Source organism: Rattus rattus, chromosome 17 (genome assembly GCF_011064425.1).
Source record: "Rattus rattus isolate New Zealand chromosome 17, Rrattus_CSIRO_v1, whole genome shotgun sequence".
Taxonomy (NCBI): Eukaryota; Metazoa; Chordata; class Mammalia; order Rodentia; family Muridae; genus Rattus; species Rattus rattus.
Window position 1 is genome coordinate 47,837,767 of NC_046170.1, and position 26,224 is coordinate 47,863,990.

The following is a 26,224-nucleotide window of genomic DNA, read 5'->3' on the forward strand; positions in this document are numbered from 1 at the left end:
TTGGAAGCTATTGCATGCACATCGTAATCACAAATATTTGTTGGCTGGTTTTGAAGTGCTTTCCACTGGCAAGTCTTTTAGAATTCGGTCGATGTGCTTGCCTCTGAAGTTGAGCATGAAGGCAACAAGCTTCTGAAGCCCCGTCTAGGCCTCTGATTTGGACGCAGACAAAAATAGACAGGAGCAAGCAGCAGCAGGACTGTGACCCTCTGTGGCACAGCTGGAGGGTGCTATGCCAGAATTTCTGATTTAAAAAAAAAAAAAAGAAAAAAAAGAAAAAATTGAAGGCCTGAGCCTTCCAAATGGTTTATCAGTCACATGGCCCAGGTCTTCTAAACTCTGCCCTGGATATGCAGGACATACCAAGTTGGTACTAGGGAGCTGGCTTCTCTCCTGGTCTTGAGGAGATAGCAGCCATCCAGAAAGCTGTCTAAATATTTCTGGACTATAACATTCAAAGACAAGAGGCGCAATCAGGAGGACTTTATAAAACAATTGTCAGTAATAGGAAGACATCTGGAAGATTACAGCAGGGTTGAGAGTAAGGAATCTTAAATATTTGCTAGATTGTTTGGAATACTTTGAAATGATCATTTTGCCTTCAAACAATGGCCATTTGGTATTTATAAATAGCACAACACAGTTCTGAAACAAAAACCATAGGGGTCATTCAGCAATTGACTCTGCACTCAAATGCATTATTGTTCTATTTCTTAAGGCTAAATGCAAGAAAATATTTTTGAGTCATGAATGGAAGCGTATAGGGAAATGACAATAATCTTCCACAACTACTCTTGACAAGTTAAAAATAGTGCATTATACATAACGCATAGCATAAATGTAAAATCGCAATGGGAAGAAAAAGATATGCCCTTGTTTTGAGACAAAAATGATGAGATGAGACGATTCTCGGAAAGCATTGACGATCTCATCACAGTGAAACACAACTGGGTTTGAACTATTCCCTCACTGTCATTGAAGAAAACAGGCCCCAATGTCCAAATGAGCCATGTAAAATTAAAACCCATGCTGTTGCTGGCTGTCTTCCTTTGGTCTCCAAAGCTACTCGGCCTGGCTGAAGATACCAAATTATTCTGCCTCCCTTCATACTCAAGTGCCCATGGAGGGTTCCTCCTGCTGGGAGCTCTGCACACTGTCAGCATACCGAGCAAGCTATCAATTCAGAGCCTCATTCTCAAAGCCAATCCTTGGCAGTCCTATAAGACCAATCCAGTTGCCAAAACCTGGATTTTTCTAGCCTTTTCCGGTACCCTTCTTTGCTCCTCTTACGAATTCCCATATCCAAGGCTGGGAGAGTAGTACAGTTGGTAACATGCTTTCTTAGCATGAGCAAATCCCTACGTGCCACTCTATGCTGAGTAAAATTTGTCAACTTGACACCAACTAAAGTCACCTGGGAGGAGGAAACCTCAACTGAGAAATTACCTTTATCATATTGGCCTGTGCACAAGTCCGTGATGCATTTTCCTGATTCGTGGTTTTGACATGGGAGGGTCAGGCCACTATAAGCAGTGTCAACCGTGGGCAGCCAGTTTTGAGTTGTATTGGAAAGCAAGCTGAACGAGGTAGCAAGCAGGATCCTGCTTCAGTTCCTGGGGCTTTGAATTCCCTCTCCGACTTCCCCCAATGATGGTGTATAGCCTGCAAAATGAAATCAATTATTTTCCTCCACAAATTGCTTCTAGGTTATGCTGTTTACCACAGCAACAGAGAAGTAAACTATGGCATGTCCCTAGCACTACATAAAACAGGTGTGGTGGTGGTGCATGTCTGAGATCCCAGCAGAGAGGTAGTAGGAGAATCAGATGTTCAAGGTCATCTATTCCACTACTTGGTAAGTTTGAGTTCAGTCTCAGATGTACAAGATCCCATTTTCAAAATAAATTTAAAAACAAAACCACAGTAAATGTCATAACCAACCTGCCAGCCCAGAGTTGCCAGTCATAATAGCTCCATTGTTTCTGCAGAGAACTGCATAGAATTCTAACCGAATAGCTTAGCTTTGAAATCCATAGTGGAACTGTTTCTAAGCTAGTGATTTCATAATATTAACTACACTGAAATAAGGCCAGGCCTGGTGGCACAAGCCTAAATATCCCATCTGATCTGAGAACTAAACACAGATGTTAAAGTTGTGTGTTCAAGGTCAGTCTGGTCTACTTAATGAGACCCTTGTCTCAAAATAAAAAGGGAAAACAAGCATGGAGCTGTATTTCAGTGGTGAAGTGCTTGCCTAACACACACATGACTACGGGTTCCATCCCCAGTAACACAAAAATAAGAATAAACAAATAAATAAATAACTCAAAGCAAGTAGTTTGAGTGGGAGCTAAAATTACAGGATTGAAAATATTTACCAGGGCAAGAAGAGAAATTAAAATATGCAGAATGTGCATTTAGCAATTATGGCTACAGAAAGAAAAACGCTTGTTGGCCAAAGAGGAGAGTGAGGACCCAAGCAAGTGAGGGAGGGAGAGGGAAAAGAGAGGGGGTGGGGAGAGAGAGGGGAGGAGAGGAGGGGAGGAGGAGCAGAAGAAGAAGAGGAGGAGGAGGGGAAGAAGGAGGAGGAGGAGGAGGAGAGGGAGGAGGAGGAAGAAGAAGGAAGAAGAAAACAGAAACTACTAGCTAATATGTTATAGTCTAACCAGTCCATCTGATGTCTCAGAAAATTGAGCAGTTGGGATCATTGTTATCTTTTGTATTACAAATGTCCTGTCTGCTTTAGGTGAAAACTGTGTCAACATTGCATGGTCATAATAACTAAAGAGAAAGGAAAAAGCAAGTGAGCCCACAAACAAAAATGTCCACAGCTGGCCTTCCTTTTAAAAATAAAAGTTCCAAGCAAAGAAAATGGACGGCAAAATAAGTAGACAAGTCTTCCAATGAGTGCCAAAAACGGAGGGGACACAGCAAAGGTTACAGTCCTGTGCTGAACGGGGACTCGACACTGGGGGATCTGGAGGCTGAGCTCTGACTTGTCTCTGTGGCAGTGTTTGTGCCTCATTATGGAGGCCCTTGGGGACTCTTCCCTCTCCCTTGAAATGTGGGGAAGATGTCTGGGATGGAATTGACCTGGTTGTGAAGTTAGGAAGACTGCAATAGATACCAAACAGCAGGGCATCATGGGCATCGCTCTGGTGAATTTTCCCATTAGTCAAAGTGCCTACCTCTTCTTTCATAGATGCGTCCTTCAGTTATGGCCCCATCTCATCATCATCCACTTTCAGAAACTTATTTTCCACAGATTTGCCCAGCGATAATGGAATAGAAGTCTGAAGGTATAAGAAAGGACTTAAAAACCAGAATAGTCATTGTAACCCCAGGAGAACATGGTGTTTGGGAGCTGATAACAGAACTTTTTCATTTACCTTGCTTTCTGAGGATAGCTTTTACTAATGTACGTGATTGTTAAGATGGCGTCAAAAATGTCTTAAATTAGATTGAGGAAGCTGCTTGGGTTCAAAATCCCCCTGAACATGGGTGGCGTGGGAGTTTTTTCACTTTAGCCATAAAACCCTCCTCTGACCTTATAATATTGATAAGATGATGCCATGTCCACAGCTTGATCAGTGTGAGCTGTTCCAGCATCTTTGTGAAGAATGGAAATTGCCAGAACTTTCTATCAAAGCACGATACTCTCCCCGTACAACTCCCAGCTTAGTATGTTAAGTCAACAATGAAACAGCTGGACTTAGCCAGTCAAGCAGGATTGAAACTTCAAAACTTCTACAGAGTCCGATCCTATAAGGTTTGCTCTTCTTATATATCTAAACACAGTTAAACGTTAGGCCAAAGCTCTTCATGTGACAATTCTCATGATGAAGCTTCAGGGGCGCTGACTATATTGAAATTTCTCTGCAAAATGACCAGCTATAGCAAAGTACCTTAGACCCTTATCATAAAAATGCATTCTATTGACTGGGAAACAGAGTTTCAGGGCTGGGACCTATAGAGGAAGAGTTTGTAATAGGCCTTCTTCATAAGGAGTTCTATGCACTGAGAGAAAAAGCTCAAGGTTAGGGCCTAAACAATTCTCAGGATTTGGGGGAAATTCAGCTAGCTCCTAATAGAATAACAAGGGGTCACTAGGTTGTTTGCCCACTTTCACACCAGCACACCAGGTAACCAGGTGTCATACTTCCTACCATTGAAGAAAGCAGGCCTACAGTGCTGAACACTTCTGGTTTCCCCAATACTTACTCTAGGCTGTGCTTCCCACAGTGATTCCTTCCCTGTGGCAAGAGATCCAGAATGGCAGACACTGCAGCACTCTACCACAGAAACCAAGAGGGATGGTCTTGCTCTCCTATGCTGACCTGGCGAATCACCCCTTGAGCATTTAACTTAAAGGCTGAGGAAATGGCTTAGTCAGCAAAGGGCTTGCTGTTCAAATGTGAGGACCTGACTTCAATCCCCTAGAAACATGTCAAAAAAATAAATAAATAAATAAGTTGGGTGTGGTGATATGTGCTTGCCTTCCCAGCATGCATTTCCAGCACTAGGGAGATGGTTCGCTGGCCAGCCATCTTAGTCCACTTGGTGATTCCCTAGGCAATGAGAGACATTGTCTCAAAAGAATAATAATAATTAAAAACCAAAATCCAAGGTATAAGATCCTGAGAAACAGCATGTAAATAGTCCTCTGGCACATGTGCACGCACACACACACACACACACACACACACACACACACACACACACACACACACACACAGGCGCCCTAAGTAATTCCCAAAGACCCTTCGTGAAACAAAAGCTTTTGTTCCCCACTGAAGGGGAATACCAACTTGCCTCCTACCTAGGAGAATCAGGCACAAAAAATCATTTTGGTATAAGGTTTTCTGTGTATTCTCTGTGATCTTTTTACTATGTTTTCTTTGTGGTCTGAGCTGTTCCCAGCTTTATTTTGTCACTATTTTCCACATTGAAAGTTGAAAGCAAGTACAGACAGATGACACAATCCCCAGGTTTATATCAGAGCTCTGCGGTTGGCATCAGGACCACACATGGTTCAGAACAGATAGAGTAGATTCTAACCATCGGGTATAGAAAGCAACTGGTGTCATGATACCTATTCATACACAGTCCTGGTGGGGCGTGCTTACACTCCCAGCCTCCAACACAGGATGTTGGCAAGCCTGGTCCTTTGAACTGCTCACAACAGGAAAGACATTCAGTAGGACCATTGTGAAGATTCTGAAAGACCACTCAATTCTACACCTGAAGCGGGCAGTGAATCCCAGCTTTAGCCTCAAAGGTTGTTTGAACATCAGTTGAACCTTCTGATACTAATAGTTCTTAGTCTTATGCCAACTTGATAGGATCTAGAATCATCTGAGAGACAGATGTCTGGGCGTATTGGTGAGTGACTACATTACTGAGGTGGGAAGACCCACACTAAATACCAGCTGCAGTATCCCAGGGTTTGGGGTCTTACAATGAATAGAGGAAAAGGTGGGCTGAGGACAGGCATTCATCTCTTTCTGCTTCCTGATTCTAATGGATACAATGTGAGCAGCTGCCTCAGGCTCCTTCCATTATGTTATCTGTCCTAGGATGGACTGACCATACCCTCAGAGTGTGAGGCAAAATAAACCCTGCCTCCCTACTTCGCTTTTGTCAAATATTTTGTTACAGTCCTCTTGACTCCTTTTCTGAGTTCCTCCTCCTCTCAGCTCCATAAGTGGTCGATGCGAGAAATGTTGTCTCCATCCACCTCCCAGTGACTCCTTCCCCAAAAGGGCATCCAGATTCAAACTGGTCCATTGTCCTCCTTCCCTCCACCACAGCTGGACCACACAGGTATGCCTGAGGGACTGGCAGTCAATGCAAGCCTTCATGGAGCTCTTGTCTGCCACCCTTATCCTACCAGCTACAACTGGTTCCAAAACAGGCGCTCTAGGAACACCTCGACTCCCAGTGCAGTTTCTGCTCACAAGCCTTCCCAGCTTGCTTGTTTGTACCTTACCTACTAATGGGCTTGTTTATCCCTGAAGGTCATTTCTTTCCAGTCGATGGCACATGCTCTCTCTTCTCTCGGTATCCGTGTATAATAAAATGCTTCTGTTAGTCTCTGTGTAGTGCTGAGCTGTCTCCTGCATTTCACCTAACTTACACCTCAGACCATGGCTTCAGTCTTACTCAGGGTCCTTCTTCTACCTGTCTTTGGTAGGGATACACTAATAACAGGCTGGACAATAAGTAAATTTCCCATGATAGGGACACAAGCCCATGGATCAGAACAGACACTCTAGGTTATTTGCCCCGATGAATGTTTCTATTGTATTTTCTGACCATTCTTGACCACCCACTTCCCAGAAGCACCATCAGAACCAAGAGATGGAGACACTTCAAGAACAAGTTAGAGGGAAATACAATAATATGCTCAGAATGGCAGTAAAAGCCAACAGGGAGTAGGAACTGACCTTTGCAGTGCTCTTGGGGAAGGGGGGTGGTCTGTTACATGCTTCCCCCTCTCTGTTTCTGTCACTTTTCCCATCTCTCATTGTCATATGTACTTTAAAACTTTCCCAAAAGGTCACATGTCATTTGTGGAGTTTTGTTAATTTTTAATTTAACTCACTTTAGCGTGATTGTGCATTCATACATCCACAGGCCATGAGTATGTGGATATCAGAGGACAGCTTATGAGTGTTGGTTCTTTCTTTTTGCTAGGGGTTGTAGCTTTAATTTTTTAACAGTCTACTTTTAATGATGGTTTAAAACACATTAATCTCCCTTCTAGCCCACCACCCACCAGAGGAAGTGGAAAAGAAAGGACAATGGGGGAAGTGGGCCTGTTTAGAAACGGTTCTCTGAAGCAAATCTTTGTTGTCAGGACATCTTCAGTTCGGTTCAGGTCAGTAGCAGCAGCTCAGTCAACTTGCAAACACTTCACGGATACACCAGCAGTGCAGTTCAATAGAGTCGGGATAGCAGCATCGGTGGCATGATCTAGCAGGAACAGCCAGGCTCAGTCAAACGAGCACGAGTCAGCAGAGGGACAGGGGTAGCAGGAAAAGTTCTATGCTGTGTCTCTCTCAGTGAAGCGAAGATCAGCGAAGATGCAAGATCAATAAGCATTGCACAGCTATCTCAGCCAGTAAATAAGTCAAACTCTCACAGTCCAATTGAGCCCTATTTATACCCTCCAACCAACATGCACCCTCCATGGGTCTTGCTTCAGCGTTACGTCTGGTCTCATCCTGTGAGTCTGTCTCAGCTGACTCTGCCAATTGGCCTGAATCTGTAGAAGTGGCAAGAAGCTGCCGGCACACAACCAGAATGTTTTTGGTGAGTTTCTCTCTGTGGAGTCCCGACAAATGGAGCTCAACTATGCAATGTAAGGCACACTGACACATGCAAAGAATTCATTAGCAAAGAATCCTTCATCGAGTGTCCTTTTATGTGCTTGCTTTAGCAGAACATCCTTCCTTTCACCTGTGTCTGCTTCATCAAAACATTCCTTCAGGAGTCTGCCTTAGAAACATTCCCTCATGTGTTTGCCCCAGCAAAACACCAATTGACTTTCCAAAGAACTCTTAAGTTTCTACTTCAGGGGGTTCCAAGGATTGAACTCAGGTCACCAGGCTCAGCATTGAGTACCTTTACTGACTGCACCATCTCCACAGCCCAGGGTCACATTTCATAAAAGGACAAGCTGGTAGTGTGCATGTGTCTGTTCTAAATAGATCTTGAAGCTGTCAAGTGCTTCTTTTATTGCAAGACTCTGAACATAGTCAAGAAACTGTATCATGTGGGATTTTTAAAATTACAGATTATTCCAAGCTTTTCCTTAAGTGATGCTAGTATGTGAAACCCTCCCCTCAGAGTTCACCAGTCGTGCTTCTGTGACAACTACACTGTTAAACTTACTGTTTTATAATGATTCATAGGCAGTGTCTATATGGACATGTCATCATTCTCTTTTCCCTCAAATGTTTACATTTCCTGAGCCCAGTAGAATATGCTGATACCAGTGTGTATAGCCTCTGCGATTCATAATTTTTGTAAGACCAAAAAGGTTCCTTACCTCCAAAACATTTTCTATGTGATTCACAGTGCCATGTAAAAGTGGGTTAATCCAGTGATAGGTTTCTTTAAAGACTTAATGAAAGGAACGGCAGGAAAGAACACAACCTGTCCATTAGTTGCTGACTTGTTACTGTGGCCAAATATTTGACAAAAGCAACATAAAGTAGGAAGGGTTTACTTTGACTCACCGTCCTAGAGTATAGTCCAACATGGTGGGGAGACATGACTTGTGGGAAGAAGCATGAGATAATTGGTCACATTGTATCAGTGGTTGGGAAAAGAGATGAATGCTGGTACTCGCCCTGCTTTCTCCTTTTTGTTCAGAACTTTAGTGGGATGATGCCACTCAAACACAATGCGGGTCTTCCCTCCTCAGTCAAACATGGGGTATACCTCTTAAGTGACTGCAAATCTAGTCAGGTTGGTTAACCGTCACAAAAATAAAAAGGAGGTAGAGTTAAACATTGATGCCATTCTCCTTGCAGTCTCCTGGTCAGCTCACTGGAGTGTGAACTTCTGATTTTGAAATTAAAGCTATTTCACTCCACGAGATATTCATATTATAAAACACTAAAAAGAAAGAAAAACTAAACACAACATATCAATACCAACCATATTTATACTAAAAGCAGAATGTTTCCTGTTTTCTCACCTGAAGACAACCAAAGGTAGCAAAGGAGAGAGAGGTGGCTGTGGGGTGTAGGGAAGTAACTCAGTGGTGCATTAGCATGAGGACCTGAGTTCTGAACCCCAGAACTCATGTAAAATCAGGCAGAGTGGCACAGACCTGTCGATAATCCTGGGAAGTACAGACAGGTAGATCTTGGGGAATTTTTGGATAGCCAAAGTTGCCTACCCTTAGTCTAACACATTCCCCCTTTCTTCTGATTACAGAATACAAAGATTCTTTCCTCAGTTGTCTCTCTGCATCCTATCCTCCTTGTATCTGATACCCATCACTAGAGTAGGCAGCCTGGAATGCTCTCCTTGGGCAACTGACTGGCTTAGGAATGTATTCACAATCTACACATCAAACAAAAGAATGAGATAAGCATGCCTCTGGAGGGAAAATACCCTGACCTCAAACTTTTCTCTGTGATGTGACTTTAGAAGTCCACCGAAGCATGGGCTGTTATTTTCACCTTTGTCTTGCTTGGAGCATGACAAAGGAACCACCAGATGGAAATATAGGTGACCTCCTACTGACTGGCAGCTATGTGATCTTTGGTTCCAGCTCTGTATGAATTCAGTTCTGTACTTTGGCTGCGTAATCATAGCCATTAATTAACTTTTCTGGTTCAGGCAATCTAGCATGCACTTGTTTATGATTGTGTGTGTGTGTGTCTGTGTATGCATGTGATGACCAGAATACAAACTCAGGTATCATTTCTCAGGAGCTGTCCACCTTGATTTTGAGATGGTTTTTCACTGGCCTTGAGCTTGCCAAGTAGACTAGGCTGACTGGCCAGCAAACACCACATCTCTAACTCTCCAGTACTGGGGTTATAAGCATGTGCCACAAAGCCTAGCTTTTTAAAATATGGGTGTCTTAGTTACTGTTCTGTTGATGTGAAGAGACACTGAGGCAACTCTTACAAAACAAAGTACTTTGTTAGGGGCTTCCTTACAGTGTTAGAGGGTTAGTCCAGGATCATCACAGTGTGAAACAGACTGTTTCAGGCATAGTACTGAAGCCATGTCTGAGAGCTTTACATTTTAATCCACAGGCAACAAGCAGAGAAAAAGATACGGGACCTGGTATGGGACTTTGAAACCTCAAAGTCCATCCCCACTGACACACTTTCTCCAACCAGGCCATACCTTCTAATCCTTCTCAAATAGTTCTACTCCCTGGTGACTAAGCATTCAAACTTAAGAGCCTACGGGGTCCATTTTCGTACAAACCACCACAATGGTTTGAGTTCTCCTACTTGTACAGCAAACGCATTACCTACGGAGTCACCTCTCCAGTCTTCTAGGCTGTATTTCTTAAGATGCTGCAACACACCCTGATCACCACTCACTCTGTACCCTGGAATTTATGAGGTGTTTCCACTTGAATGTGATGTGAAAGTCACTGTCCTCTGGCTACATAGTAAAAGATACACACTCAGCACAATCGAGCCTAACGTCAGCCACAGCTATGAGCACTGGTCTGCCTCTGTGGATAACCGTTCTGAAGCTCAGAGCAATCATCCTAAAACCAAGGCCCAAGGTATCTTGAAAATCAAAAGGTGTGACTTTGCTTTTACAAATAGCATGACGTTTGTGTGATTGTGAGTAAATCTGAGTATTATATTGGTTACTATGATCAAATATGTGACACGAAGCAACTTAAGCAAAGGGAGAGTTTGGTTTGGCTCACCATTCTCAGACACAGTCCATGATGGGGAAGGAGTGGTAGAAAGGCACAGTAGCAGGACCGTGAGGCAGAGAGAGATGAATACGGACACTCAGTCACCTTCTCATGCGATTCCATCCGGGATCCCAGTGTGGGATGCTGCTGCTCACATTAAGGGTAGGTAAGTAGGTCTTTCCTGTTCATTCAATCTAGAAATCCCCTCACAGATATGTATAGAATGTAGCCTCAGATGAGTTCAGATGACCTCAAGATATCAACATGAACCATCACAAGCATGTCTGGTTACAATGAGTCCATGCCTCAACCTACTTACTCTACCTGCAAAGTCAGGAATGGGGGTCGAGGAGCTAGCTTAGCAGAGAAAGCACTTGCCAGCCGTTATGAAGAACGGAACTCAGATCCCCAGTATCCATGTAAATGCAGCAGGATGGCAGCCCATCTTTAGTACCCAAGGAAAGCAGAAAGAGGGGATCCCCCAAACAAACTGGCTAGGTAGGTATGGTCTGGGTTCAAGTGAAAGACCTTACATCAATATATAAGAAAAGATGGATAAAGGGAGAATGCTGTTATCAATCTTGGACCTCTAAATGTATGTACAAATATGCATATATGTACACACAACATGCACACACACACACACACACACACACAAACCTGTACACACCCTACCTATTTGTATGCAAAAAGAAAACCATGAATGGGATTAAAAAGTTCTGAGGATGCAAACTATAACCCTGAAGCCTTGCTCTGCCCTGCCTGTTGCTTTAATAGTATATTTTCTCTTCTTTCTTTCTTTCTTCCTTTCCTTCCTTCCTTCTTTCTTTCTTTCTTTCTTTTTAATTTCTCAGTTCTCAGAAGTAACCTATTTATTGCCAGTGGGAATATGGCTTTGTGTCCAAGACAGTTCAGGTACATACTATATAGTAAAGGAGATTTACTGGGATGCGTTACAGTCTTTAGTGTGCCCATGACACGTTTTCTCAGTGCCTGCGCATTTAGACCGTGTCGTCTCTGCTTTTGTGTTTGTTCTGTCTGGTTTCTGCAAGTCCAACTGTCTCTGGGAGAATGAAAACAAGAAAATGCAGGGCCAGCCCTTCCCAAAGAACTTCCTTTGCTGTCTATACTCCAGTTCCTCCTGGAGTGTGGGCTACGTGGATAGGCCTCCGAAAGCTCACTCGTTCTAGTGCTTTGGAAATGTGAGCACTCCAGGAAGCCTGCTCTTTCTGCATGATCGCTTTGTGTCATCTGTTCCTTAGTGTGGCACCACAGGTCCCTCAAGATGTTGCATTTTGTGGCTGGAAACCAACCCATAGGTATTAATGCATCCCTTTGCACAAAGGAAACAAGGTGCTCTCGACTTAATGGCTTAACATAACAAATGGAAGGAAAGGGGCTCAGGGAAAGAGTGGCCGCTCATAGTCTGCCAGCTGCTTTGACTGAACTTTCATGGCAAGAAATTGCATGACAGTTTTTAAAAGTCACACTTATCTGTGAAAAATGGCTCATGATGCTGCTGAATGGAGACTTCCCAGGACTGAGGAAGCACATGCTCTGGTTGTTTCACGGAGTCACCCAAACAAAGCTGTGTGTGCTCATGTAAAGGTTAACACCTTAAATTCCCTTTGAGCAGTGCTTAAGAGTGTAAGGAACAAAGAAGAGAATGTAGGTATAGGAACGAAAGACGTTATTATTATTGAAGGTCTATATGGCTGTGGGGAAGGGATATCCCATGGATATCATCAGATACATTTATTTATTTTTTATTTGTTGTAAATAATGGCATTAAAATTGTTTTATCAAAAGACATTTATTGAGAATCCTTGAGTCATGAAAGTTGAAATAATACAATTCCGTACTACTATACATCATGAATTAAGCAAATTGTGAGTTTTATGAAAACCAGTTCAGTGTTCAGGGAAAATGTTGGATACATCATGTATTCCTAGTCCCAAATGTGAACTTATAAAATCATCAAAGGAGCTAGGACAATAGTGTTCTCTCTGGTCAGCATGATCTACACATTGGTATCCCTGCAGCTCATTGACCAGCCAGCCTAAGCTAATCAGTCAGCTCTGTGCCAGTGAGAACCTCCCCCTCCCCCTCAGATACAGGGAACAAACAAGCATGCATTCCCTGGCCCCCATGATCCGAAATACAGATTTGTAAAAATTCTGCCTATGGCTTCCTTTTATGTCCCCTCACAATGTCATCCTTCCTGCCACTTCACTGCCACCAACTACACGTCAGTGACCCATACACTCATCACCTCAAAGCCAAGTATTGGTTTGGATTACAAATTCATCTGACTGCCTCAAAGGGGCAGAAATGGAAACTAGTCAAAGTCCAACTTTCTTCCAAGACAGACTTCTTCAGTGTCCAAGCCTGCGTGGCCACTAAGACCCCTATAGTTATGGAGGATTGAGTCCTGCTGGGTCATTCTTGACAACACCTGCTCCTTTGTTGCCATAGCAACCTGCCTGTCCAGTTAGCTTCACTCTCAAACTGCATAAACTCCTTGCTTCCCCTTTCTTCCCACTGTGTGTTCCGAACAGTATGTCAAAACTCATCTTCTTCCCTGACTTTACGACCACCCACTCTTCATGCAACTGCCAGAGTGGTGGAATTTTTTTAAATTAAGTTATTCTGGGATAAATTAAACAATTATTAACTATGGTTTGAGGCTTTCCTTCTTTTTCTTTTAGACAGCATCTCATGTAATCCAAGCTGGCTTCAAACTCCCTTAACCAAGGATGACCTTGAACTCTGGATCTTCTAGCTTTTACATCCAGAGTGCCAGGATTGCAGGTAGGCCTGGCTCTGCCTGGTTTTCGTGTGCTGCTGGAATTGAATCTAGCTTGCATGCTAGGAAAGTATTCTATCAACTGAGATACATCAGCAGCCCTGTTTTGAGCCTTTGACTGTTTTAATAATGATTTTTATTGATCTTTCAGCATTCCTTAAACTTTTTATTCTTTAGTTGCATGGAATTATGTGACTTTAAGTAACCAATCCTCTGCACCTTGGAAATTTTGAGTTCATTCTCTCTAGTGATACTTTTAATTTTGCTTGCTGAGTGTTTCTGTCTGTTGTTTTTATTTTCCTAATTTAGAGAGAATTCAGCCAGGTAGTGTAGTTCGAAGTTTGTGATCCCAGTATGTTGGCAAATTACTCAGTGTCTCAGTCTCAACCCCTGCCCCCAAGAAGTGGTTCATGGAAGGCAGACTAATTGCTGGTTACTGTTTCAGTTTTCAAAATCTAACCCCAAAGGCTGTGACTCCACCAGCGTGACTCAGAATTTAGCACTGTCCACCTATGTCAGAGAATATTCAGATCACAAAAAAAAAAAAACAAACAACTTTGCTTTGAAACCTTATCCTGCAGGTTTTAGAAAACATCTATTTCTCTGTTACTTAGAGAAACAGAAACTAGGGCTAGAGAGATGGTACTAAGGTTAAGTGAACTTGCTGTTCTTTCAGAGGACCTAGGCTCAGCTCTGAGCATCCGCATTGGACAGCTAACAACCACCTGTAATTCCAGCTCCAGGGCATCTGACATCTATGGTCTATGACCACCTGCACTCACATATACATACCACACGCAGACACATACATACACATGATTAAAAGTAATAAAAACTAACATTAAAAAAGAAACGAAACTAAAGATTGTTTATTCTCTTCTGTCACTACAAATTCTATGCTATAGCTATGGCAGAAGCCCGAGAGAGACAACTGTTGCATGACTGCCGTTTCATAAACGTGTCATTGTAAGGGAATTGTCTCTTTTAAAAACTTTTAAATGGGGCTGGAGAGATGGCTCAGCGGTTAAGAGCACCGACTGCTCTTCCAGAGGTCCTGAGTTCAATTCCCAACAACCACGTGATGGCTCACAACCATCTGTAATGGGATCTGATGCCCTCTTCTGGTGTGTCTGAAGACAGCGACAGTGTACTCATATATAAATAAATAAATAAATCTTTAAAAAAACGTAAATTATTTTAATTGTGTGTACATATGGCTGGGTATATGCATGGGAATGGAAGTGCCTGCAGGGTTTAGAAGAGGATATTGGATCCCTGAGAATTGTAGGTATAGGTGGTCTTGAGTTACCTAGTGTAGGCGCTGGGAATTGATCTTGAAAGAGCAGAACCTTCCCTTCACCACAATGCCATTTCTCCTGACCCAAAGGTTTTTTTGTTTTGTTTTGTTTTGTTTTTAGGTTTTTTATTTTGAGAAGATAGTGCCTCAGGTAGCACAGACTGACCTCCAACTCACTCTAACCTCAGAATCCTGATCCTTTTGCCTCCTGTTCCAGAGTGCTGGGATCACGACTCCAGACCACTGCGTGTGGTTGTAAATTGTAGTTTCTTATTCTTTCCATAATTCTCTCCTTCCATGTCAGATGTTGGTTAGCTACCAAGAATTCTTTTGATTGTTTTTCTATAGCCCTAGATTGGGTTTTTAAAACAATGCAATGCGTCATCTCGAATGCACTTGATTTGGTTTTGAGCTAACTGGGATCCCCGTGTTGTACCCATCCCCATTTGTGCCCTTCAGAAATAGGTGGCTCCAAAGGCCTTCTGGGAGCAATGACTCTCCTCTTATTTCTAACAAATTGATGTGGGTCGGTGAAAGGAGCAGGGTGTTTCCACCCAGCTAGTTCATACTGGCCATGCTCAAACAGGTTGCATCCTCAGCAGCCCCTGAGGTGGTACTGACCACGGACATCCTCTATCCAGCACAGTTAGGGCAACAGATAGATAAATCACCTGAAGGTGGAAGCAGTCCCTGTCTCCTAGGCAGATCTGTGATATCAAGAGGAGGAATGTGTGCACGAGACCAAAATAAAATCAAACTAGGAATACTGCCAAATTCTTCCTCTGTCTCACACTTGCTCTCCTATAAAGCCAGTCTGTCTCCCTGGGTGGAGAGTTGCAGGTATCTGAAACGGCCTGTCTCTTCTTGATGGAATCTTACGGCACAGGAAAAGGCTGTTAACCAGAATGGTTAGCAGTATACCAACGCACGAGCTGACAGTTACTAATTAGGGCGGCTGGGTTCCATTTCGCAGCACCCACTGTGGAAAAAAAAAGGAATCTAGGGAAGCCTCAGATAAGCCTAGTCCTGGAAAATCAGAGAGAGAGTTTTAAGTATGTCTCCCCTAAAGTACACAGAAGGCATGCCTTACCAGTTAGAGAAAAGCTGTCAAGAGAACTTAGGGACTGAGCCAGAAAAACAGGAGTCCTTCACTGGTACCCCAAGCTTCAAAGCCCTTTCTCCCCCTTGTCTCTGGGTCTGAGGAACTGGCTTTCACAGAGAGCACCAGTTGATCACTTAAGTGTCTCACGTGTGCCCCTTAGCTCAATCCGACCCAGGGCAGATTGATTAAATAACAGCTTCACCTGGGCGAGCGAGCCGGGCATTGGGATTCCTCTTCCGAAAAAGACAAGGATCTGGATCTCCACAGTTTTGGCCTGATTTCCCTTTTATGTCGACTCGCCAAGTCCTCCGAGACACCGGTCCCTTGGACTCCAGGGTTAAGGTGGCTCCGGGTCACCCTGAGTCTGAGGCTTGCCCAGCACAGTTGGAATTGGCAAGGATGCGCCCGATGCCTGGCGTAGGGAGGTAGGGACACGCGCTCCCTGTGGCAGATCGCCAGCTCCCCTCCACCCCCAGCTTCCCCACCCCGCCACCACTCTTGTTCCTCCCACCTCAGCTTTGCCCTGGGCGCGGCTATCGCCTAGACCTTGCCTGCAGAGGGCCAACGGCCTCGCGACTGCCCCTTCCGCTCGACTCAGGCGTTTGACTCCCAGCCTTCTGGCACGCCCAACCCACCCGGTCTTCCAAAAGGGTCAGAGAACCAAGAGGAAGCTAGTGGCGACTAACGGAGGCGCTCCGGGGCTGGCTCTCTACACGCGGGGGTGGCGTTGCGGTGGGGCAGGGAGGGAGAGGCTGCGTTGGAGGCGGGCCCGGTAACCAGGGCGGAAAAGAAGGCTGGACTCTGGAGCCAGTGGGTCCTGCGCCGGAGCCCAGGCTGGAGATCCGCGCAATGCACAAGCTTCAGTTCAGCGCCCAGTCCAGACACCCAACGCAGATTCCTGGCCTGGGGCACCAGTGTCTGGGGTGTCCTTTCTCCCTGACTGACCCTAGTTTTTCAGCCAAAACCTTTGACCAGAGTCTCCTTGCCAGCAATCCTAAATCTTTGCCAGCCCTTGCACCAGGTAGGAGTTAGTCTCTGTGGTGGTAGTGTGTCTATAAATGCCACCTCCCAGAAGGCGTATGACCTTTTCACCTTATCCACCAGCTCTTTCCGAGGGCATAGAGTCTCTTATACTCGTACTTGATCAGAGGCCTCAACCAGTTTAAGTCCCTGGGTGTCCTTGCTATTCATAAGCCAAACACCACCTGCTGCAGTTCTCGGAATGCCCTGGAGGATGGAACCGGACGACGTGGGGGAGGGGAAGCACTGGGCAGACGCCGGGGACTGGGACGCACCTCTTCTGTGGGTGGCGGGTGAGGCTGGAGGACCAGTAGACACAATTGCCTGTAATCTAAACCTGGCACTACGAGACCCTTTTAAGATCATCCTGTCACCCTCGTGAGGGGTCCTTGCCAGTCTTGTCCTTCCTTCAGGGTGCATAGAAATGGGCCCCTCCACCCTTAGAACCTTGGACCCCTGATTCAGATTCTTGGAGTTCTACGTGGCTGCTCTGTGTCTGTTGGCGGCTGCCCCCTAGCTGAAAGGCACGCCACTATCCATCCTCCTGGCTCATGTAACCCCAAAGGAGAGGGCACCAAATCTCGGGGAACAATGCAGCCTGCAGCGTCAGGGGTGGAGATGGGGGGTCGGGTACCCAGCCTCGCCTTTATGCACCGCGAGGAGGTCTTGTTCGGCTGCAGCCAGGCTCCGTGCTCCAAGAAGGTCTGCCTATATTTTACGTGGCAGAGGCACGGTCGCAGTTCTCTAGTAGCGCGTCTCCCAGAACAGCCTTCTTCTTCTGGTCAACAGTCTTACTCGCAGCATTCTGGAGTGCCTGGTTGCTTCCCGCCCCAAACCTCAGGCTGGCACCCAGGAAGTGAAAGCAAGGACTGACGCGTGATCCACACCACCTGGGGCGCGGATGACTAGGGATTTGGAGTTCCTTGAAGTAGCAGCTAACCCCGGGCTCTCAGAACTCCTGGGCTCCGGGATCCTCGTCTACAGGAGCAGCCTAGCTCAGTCCTGGGGTGCAGAGATCTCGCCAAGGTAGACTAGCTGATCACTGGGGCTGGTACCACTAGCATTGCCCCTCCTGACACACACGTGTCCTTGCGCTATGGGCACAGACTACTGGCTCCCCAATGACCTTCTTCCCGCGGAGAGCACAGCAGGGTGCCCGGAGGTGGGGTGGAGGGAGGGAGCCCAAAGGACCGAACGAGAAAGCGTGCGGAGAGAAACTTGTGTCTCCGAATCTCCAGCCAGGCAATCACTGGCAGAGCTGTGCGGGGAGGGGGCGGGAGGAAGCGAGGGAAGGGATCTGGGAGGGAGGGGGAGGTCGGAGAGAGAGGCGGGTGCCAGTGGAGAAAGTCCTCGCTCTCCCGCTCATCTTTTCATTGCTCTCTCTTCTTCCCGCAGACAACCCGGACCTCCTCTGGGCGCCAGCTCCTCGGCTCCAACCCGTCCAGAATCAAGCGGGATTTTTTTTTTCTTTCCCTCTAGAAATTGGCTTTGGTGTGTCGCCCGCCCTCTCCCCTCCTCCTCGCAACTCCTCCCCTCTTTTTTTCCTCCTTCTTCTTCTTCCTGAGACATGGCCCGGGCAGTGGCTCCTGGAAGAGGAACAAGTGTGGGAAAAGGGAGAGGAAATCGGAGCTAAATGACAGGATGCAGGCGACTTGAGACACAAAAAGAGACGCGCTTCTCGCGAATTCAGGCATTGCCTCGCCGCTAGCCTTCCCCGCCAAGACCCGCTGAGGATTTTATGGTTCTTAGGCGGACTTAAGAGCGTTGTTTCGGATTGTTAAGATTCCCGTTTGCTGGGTTTTCCTCCCTCAATCGTGCTCTCCCGCGGCTGCCTGGGGACTGGCTCGGCGAAGGAGGATGGAGAGGGGGCTGCCGTTGCTGTGCGCCACGCTCGCCCTTGCCCTCGCCCTGGCGGGCGCTTTCCGCAGCGGTAAGTGACAGCCGGAGGCGGGAGCGACCGGAGTGCCCGGGGCTGCCGGGTTCCCTCGGGCGAGGGGGTTCCAGCCCCAGCCACGGGACGCGCGCACGGCTGCCGGACGCAGGAAACTTGCCTGCGCAAGGAACAGAGAAGTCAGGGTGTCTGGGGCAGGAGGACCACAAGCCCTCCGCCCCCTGCTCCAGTTGGTTGCTGGCTTCTCCTGCCTCTGTTTCGAGGCAGAGCTGCCTACCTTCCCAGATCAGCACACCAATTATCTTAATAATGTTTCCTCCCAGAGGCAATTAAATGAGACTCCCTTTCAAAAATCTGATGGCTGCTGAGAGTTAATGAACACTTCATTGGGAGGACTTCCTGGTTCTCCTCAAAACATCCCTGCTCAGTTTCCTCTGGTGGGCCACACCAAGAGATAGCGGTCAGTCTTGGCGCTGGAACTCTCTCTGCCGCCTTTGTAAACCGTCTGTGATCAGTCTGAAGTATGAATGAAAGTCGCACTGTCAATAAAGGCTTTGGATCTATTCAGTGCGAGGCACCAGCGTATCTGAGAATTCGTAACCCCTGTTGCAGTCTCCAGCTGGCTTTTAAAACCACTCACTGTTAAGTAAATGAAAGGCAATCCTGGGTATAAACAGTACCCTGGAACCTAAAGAGTGTGTTTAAAATGGGATCTGGTATGAATGTGTTCCGCGTCTCCTGGAAAGGTGCTGAAGGCTAGGCAAGGGCTGATCGGAACAGTAGATCTTTAGCTTTACATATTAACTAATAGCTAAATGTTTACTTTGTCTGGCTTAGATTTCGATCAAAGTAATTAGGAAAAAAGTGCACCTACTACTTATTGTGGTATATTGTTTTAATAAGAGCCGAGCGGAGGGGCTCTACCAGGAAGAATTTAAATCACTCTTTTATGATAGAAGTTAATCTCCTTAATGTGCTTTCCCTGGTTTTTTTTTTTGTGATTTCAACTATAGATCTCCCCCAACAGGTACCAAGCAGTGTTCTCAAAAGATATGCAAATATTTTTGTGAACACGGCTGGAATTCAATTTATTAATGAATTCAAGTTGGCGGCATCTTCCTATATACTCTGGAAGGGAAGCCAAATACTCAAAAAAATCATGAATGTGGAGTTCAATTTGTTAATGAACCTGAGTTGGTGGAGTGCTTCTGTAGTCTGGCAGGGGTTGAAATGTCTATTTCCTCTAAGCAAATGAACTCAAATGCTTAGACCTCAAATGGTTAGCCTTCACAATGCCTAAGGACGGAGTGGTGGTCCTCAACTTTCCTAAGGCTGCAACCCTTTAATATAGTTCTTCATGTTGTGGTGACTCCCCAAACATAAAATTATTTTTGTTGCTACTTCATAACTGTAGTTTTGCTACTGTTATGAATTGTAATGTAAATGTTTTTGGAGAAAGAGTTCTCTCAAAGGGGTAGCAACTCACAGATTGAGAACAACACTGGGTTAGAGCCATGTTGGGGTACCCAGAAGATGGTCGTGATAGCCAAGGTGAAGAGTATTAAGACTTGTGTGGTTCTGACAGCACACACACACACACACACACACTTTTTAATTTTCTTAGCAGAAATGTGGGGAATGCTGGGAATCTGGACTCCACTCAACTGAAACCCTATTGCTATGCTTGAAGTGGCCAGGGCCAACACATGCCTCAGTAAGCCTGTAGTCCTCTTAAAACCATATCCACCTCCTCCCAGTAAGTGTCTACTAAATTAATTCATTAACCTTATTTAGGACTAATGGTCCACAGTCATTAGGAATCTCTCTCTCCTAATCAAGTGTTAGAGAGACTGAACAGAGTGTGGGAGTCCAGCAGTCCACATTATCTTATTACACTGTCACTTTCTCAGAAGTCACAGATTAAAGTGCTCTGGTGTGGTACCAACCCCACCTCACTGTCTTCTGAAGTGACTATCTGTCGACTGTTTTATTTCACTCTCCTAACAGATGCCATGGTGGCTACACAGAACTGGAGTGACTTAATGAGCTGGGGGGGGGGGAGGTCATTCTCCAAGATTTCTGCACAAAATAAAATAATGCCAGAACCTCCGCAGAATCACACCACCGAGCTGGCTAACATCATTAGCTGCGATTCTGAACATTGGTTGCAGCATCAGTTCTTCCTGAAGACCTAAAGCTTTTAAAAGCCAATGGGAAGAGAATGTGTAGGACCAACCCCCTCCAATCTAAGAAACAGCCAGAAACATCTAGCAATTGGAGAAAACAACATAATTTATATTGCCTTCTTTTTAATTTATGGGAAATGACTTCTGTAATGCATGTAGCTTTATGCATTTTTGATGTGCACTTCATCTTTCATTTCCATTTGACCTGGTTTTCCTGTAATAAAATTCCGTAGATTTATAAATTCATGCTGAGAGCAAAGAATGCCATTCTCTTTCCACAGGGAATCTATTAGATGTAATATTAAAATCTATATATACCATTACTGGATGTTTGTGATTGATAGGCTTATATATTTCAGTATTTCATACCTGTACTTCTTACATAGTTTATGCACCAAATTTTTATTGCCTAAAATTAAGCATCAGTAAATGGGGAGGCATTTGCAGGCTGTGCTCTCCTGTGTGAGACCCATAATAGAGAGTGACAGTAGCGAGCTATGCTGAATTGTAAACCAGCCCAGAGTCTGGTTTATTTAGCTATTAGAGAATCACTTCAGCATTTGAGTTCTTGTCGTGGTGTGGTAGTGGTTTATTTTCCAGTAAAGCCTAAAAACTAGAGAGCCTCTTCTTCCCGGGATGTGAAAATGTAGCTCACCATCTGTGATACCTAGACCTCAGTGGCTGGGGCTTCCCCTAACGTTTAGTAATTAGAATTAATGCTGTGTGGCTATTTATTTTTCTTTCTGCCCCATTGCTTTGATCTGGTCTCCAAGGCTGAGCAACTTGGATAAGTAAAGCCGAGTTCTTTCTGCATCACCAGCTGCACTTTGTTCTCTGTTGATCTGAGTCTCAAAAGCAGAGATAACTCAAAATCACTTAGATTTACAGGCAGATAAAACAACAACAAAAGGAGGTTAGGCTTCAGGCCAATCAAAGTCCTGGAAGACGGTCCCCACTGGTCAATGACACTGACCAGGCTTATCATCAAAAAGCCACTTGCAAGGAGTGGCATCTTTTAGGCACCTTCCACTTAGAGCTGTTCCCTAATGTGATTACACTTCTTGGAAGATAATTAAGTCTAGCAGGAGCTCCCAGGGGGCTGTGTTAACATCAATTGAGGGGATTTAATGTTTTTAATGCTGGAAGACCTCTTTCTTTGGAAGGGACTTTGGGTGGGAGGGAAACGCATCTCAGATCTCAGTATGCTTTCTGTGGAAGTCATGCTCCTGCAGATTAAAGAGGGATGCTTGGTGGTATGGAGTTCTTCCTGTCTAGGGTCACATGGAGGGTTTGCAGGGGACACTTCACTGTGGAGTTCCCTTAACTGACAGAATGTCTGCTAATTGTCAATGCATATGTAAAAGCTAGAAGACACAACTGTTTGTAAGGGAAGAGATCTGCTAAAATGTCATTTTTGTTGCAGATAAATGTGGCGGGACTATAAAAATTGAAAACCCGGGGTACCTTACATCTCCCGGCTACCCTCATTCTTACCATCCAAGTGAGAAATGTGAATGGCTAATCCAAGCTCCGGAGCCCTACCAGAGAATCATGATCAACTTCAACCCACATTTCGATTTGGAAGACAGAGACTGCAAGTAAGCGAGGGAGTTTGAACAGGGCGCCACAGCACCATCTAGTGGTCATGAGTATCCGTGCTATGAGTGTGTGAAAGCAAATGAGCGGTCCCTGGACTTCGATAAGCTTAATTATTAGTGGTGTGGAAATGAAGTTACAAGTAACCAATATGTCAGGCTGTATTTAAATGTTTGTCTTCTTTCTGTTGACATCGTTTGGTTTTGAAAATCTTTTGTTAAGAAATGTGTGGTGTGTGGTTCTTTCTGGAAAGGGTTTTGAGAAAAGGCTTGTGTTTTCTTAAGTACTGTGGGTCACCAGTATACATGATCTGCAGATGGTGGAGTTGGGTGTGTTTTTTTAAACAAATCTGTGGCTCATTTAATGATTTTAGAACTGTATTTCTCGTGGCTGGGGACTGTAGCTCTGTGTCAGGGGCTACCCTAGCACTCTGATCTGAAAGATTGTATTGAGTTTGACGTGAGAAAAAGCAAGTGGTCATAAAGTATATAGGGTGAATTAGAGGGTTTGTTATTATTGTTATTTTGTTTGTTTGATTTGTTTGATTATTTGTTTGTGACGGGGTCCTCCAAATGTAGCCCCAGATGTCCTGGATCTCACTTTGTAGTTTGGGCTGACTTTGAGCTTAGAGATCTACCTATCTCTGCCTCCCAACTACAGACATTTGCTCCTGTGCTGAGCTTAAGCAAGAGTTTTAAATAATAGGTTAATTGTGGAAATGTTTATGAAAATGATTCATTTAAAATGCGCAAATGCAATGAGAACTTAGGTGTGTATGGGGTTAGAGCTCATCTGTCTTACCTGTCTGTCTCTTTCAACTTGAAGTTACTATGACAACTTTCATTGTCCCAATAGCATTTTACTGTAGAGACCATCTAAATGATGCCTGTACTCTTTACATGGAAATCCTGGTTATAGATGTGGTATTTCTGCTTTTGCATGTATGAGGTGGACCACTGAAGACTCCATAACTCAGTGCTCTCCACATCCAGGACCACCTCTTGGTGTCTTGCCAATGAGATCCCACATGATCTCACTCTGAGGAGTTCAGTCTCCAGTTTGAGTTTGAATAGTAATCTTAGTGGAGACAGTTCTTAATGTGAACTGAGCCGTGTTGCAGGCTTGTACAATGAGGAAAGCTGCTCTGTTGCGTGCTTTTATTCCTTTTTGTAGAGAACAGAGTGATAGGAAAACATTCCCACCTGTACAAAGGACTCAGGATCTGTTGATTTTGTGGTGTGCTGACAGCCAGATTTTCATAGTCAGGGTATCAAGGTGTCTACTTTATTCAACTTGCTAGTGTCCAGTGAATTAGCAGAAATCCACCAACAGAAGATGCATCTGTGAGTGACTGGCATACAGGGCTGCATTCTGATTCCGGTTTATCCAAGTTCCAGCACCGGGTTGACTTCTATTTTATCCTTTTTTGTTTTTTTCTGAAGTCGAGGACCGACCCGTGTTCTACCCTGAGCTAAATCCCCACCCCCTGGATTGACTTTTAATCTTTTGTAGAATTACTAGAGTGTTCCAGTGCCTTCTAGAAAACAGGGCATTGTTTGGATGTTGTTGTTTGGAAGTTCTGGGGGTCAAACCTAGGACTTCATGGACACTAGGTAAGGGCTCTATCACTGAGCCACACCCAGCTTATTAATATTCTTTATGGTGACTGTTACAGTGCTAATGGTGAGAATAACTTAGATAATGTGTTCTCGGGTATATTTTTTACATCTTGACAATGTTTAAAACTGCTATAGGAGATATTTCCAAGAAACTCTGGCAACACATGATTCCTTTCAAAATAAAGTATTCTTAGATTTCAATAAACTCACGTTTACTGATTTCTGACCAGGAAATTATGACCATGTCAGTGTGTCACAGAATTAAGTGCTCTGAATAACCCTAGTCATCAGAGGTGTCATGGTAAAAATGTTCAGCAGCCACTCTGAGGAGGAAGCAGATCAGGTCCTGATTTGTGATTTTGCTTATGTTCATGTCTTGAACGTTCCACTATGGACAGTTTCCAATTTCTTGTGTGATGTCACCTCACACACTTGACAAAAAAAGGGGGGGAAGGGGAATGTGTATTCATTCAGCAATGGTTCTGAAACCTGGTGTATGCTGAGCCCAGGACATCCTGTAGTAGAAGCTTGGGAGCAATGCTAATTGATAAACTGTTATGTATAGACAGTGCTTTTACACACACACACACACACACGTACACTAATACATGCATACACAGGCTGCCTCAAGAAATTGATGGTGGAAAATGATGTATGGGAAACTTTACATGGTTATTTGTCATGCTACAGGGTAGAATGTGACAGGAGTAGGGGACCACCTTTTTAGTCCATTTCCTTCCTTAAAAAAGACAATCAGGGGCTGGCAGGGCGGCCCAGTAATTGAAAGCACTTGCTGCCAAGCCTGAGTGACTTTGTTCAATCCCTGGGAGCCAAATGGTTGAAAGAAGAAACCTAGTCCTCAGGCCTCCCCACGTTCACTGTGGGACAGGGGCAGGCACACACACACACACACACACACACACACACACACACACACACACACACACACACACACACACACACATTGTACACACAGCTTTAAGAAAAGATTACGCCCATAAAAGTTGTGTGGTGGTGAGTTTTGAGGAGGTTTGCTTATGAGTTTATTTGTTTGCTGCAGAATAAAGTGATCTCTTAGTCATCACAGGTCAGGCTCCATGCCCTAGAAGACACCACCAGCATTTAAAAGCTGATTATTCACTCTGGTGAAGGCAAGGAGATCCTGCTCATGGCAAATGCCTTGGTGCCTCATTCTGAAGTGTGGCCATGTGGCCTTTTTCACAATGAAACACTTCAAAATGTTACAGGGAGAGTACCTTAAGCATGGCCTCCTCCATCTTTCTAGGTCCTACCTGGTTTCTGGTCACTGTTGAGGGTGGCAGTTAGTTCTGTTCATTAAGATGTGCTCACAGTCACAGCCTCATTATCTGCAGGTGCTCAGACTTCCCTGAGAAGGCGGAATACACAGAGATTCTTTAAGAAATAGCCTGTGTTGTTTTGTCCTCTGACTGTATGAGAACCTTTATGAAACTGAGTTCAGTACGCCACCTACCACTCTCTCTGTAGGAACTCCCTGTAAGCTCCGCAGATCATGGTGGTTCACACCAGCAATCCCAGCTTCCATGAGGTAGAGACAAGACAGTCAAGACGTCCAGTTATACAGCAGGCCTGAGACGAGTTTGGAACGCATGAGTCCCTGTCTCAGAGAGCAAACCAGTTGTTCCCATTCCCCTTAGTTGGGATAGTTGGGATAGTTTACATTTCTCCATCTTAGGCTGCAGTATATGGCTAAAGCCAGGGAAATGGTGTGTGTGCTAAGGCTATTGAGTTGCTAGTGGAATAAATGAGGTAGCCATTGTGAAATTATTGAGAAGCTAAAATCTCTCCACCAAGACGTTTTCATCATGACTGTGACATCAACAATTTGGTTATTGTTAGAACATTTGGGAATATGAAAGTAAATGTATGTCAAACTAAACGTATTGATCCTGTAATGGGTTGAATCTCACATAAATACAACCCATATTTTTTTTCTTGAAATTACCACTATTTGTCCAGTCAACTTTCACCACGAGAAAGCAAGCAAGAAATCAATGTCTTATAACATTCCTTGCGGAGAAGCATCTTTGAGACCCATGGAAGCATTTCTCTTTCCTAGGGTAGAGGGCTGGGGATGTAATTAGACCAGCTAAGTACTTTGGCAGGGAAAAATCTCTTTAATTATCATTGTTTTGTTTGTAATTATGTAAAAGCCACCCTATGACTCTGATGATATAGGATATAATCATGAGATTTTCATGTAAATGATACTAAAACTGAGCTAGTTCATAATTAAACTGTGGGCCTACTTTACAAA

At 44.7% G+C, this 26,224-nt stretch overlaps 1 protein-coding gene across 1 annotated transcript in view; it reads left to right on the plus strand.

Moving 5' to 3' along the window:
• Positions 1-17,982: 17,982 nt before the first annotated feature.
• Positions 17,983-26,224, plus strand: part of Nrp1 (neuropilin 1) — a 146,617-nt gene continuing 138,375 nt past the window's right edge. Inside the window, 2 exon segments of the mRNA XM_032887401.1 lie at positions 17,983-18,566; positions 22,137-22,311. Of these exon segments, the coding sequence (XP_032743292.1) occupies positions 18,494-18,566; positions 22,137-22,311 (248 nt within the window). The 5' untranslated portion in view covers positions 17,983-18,493.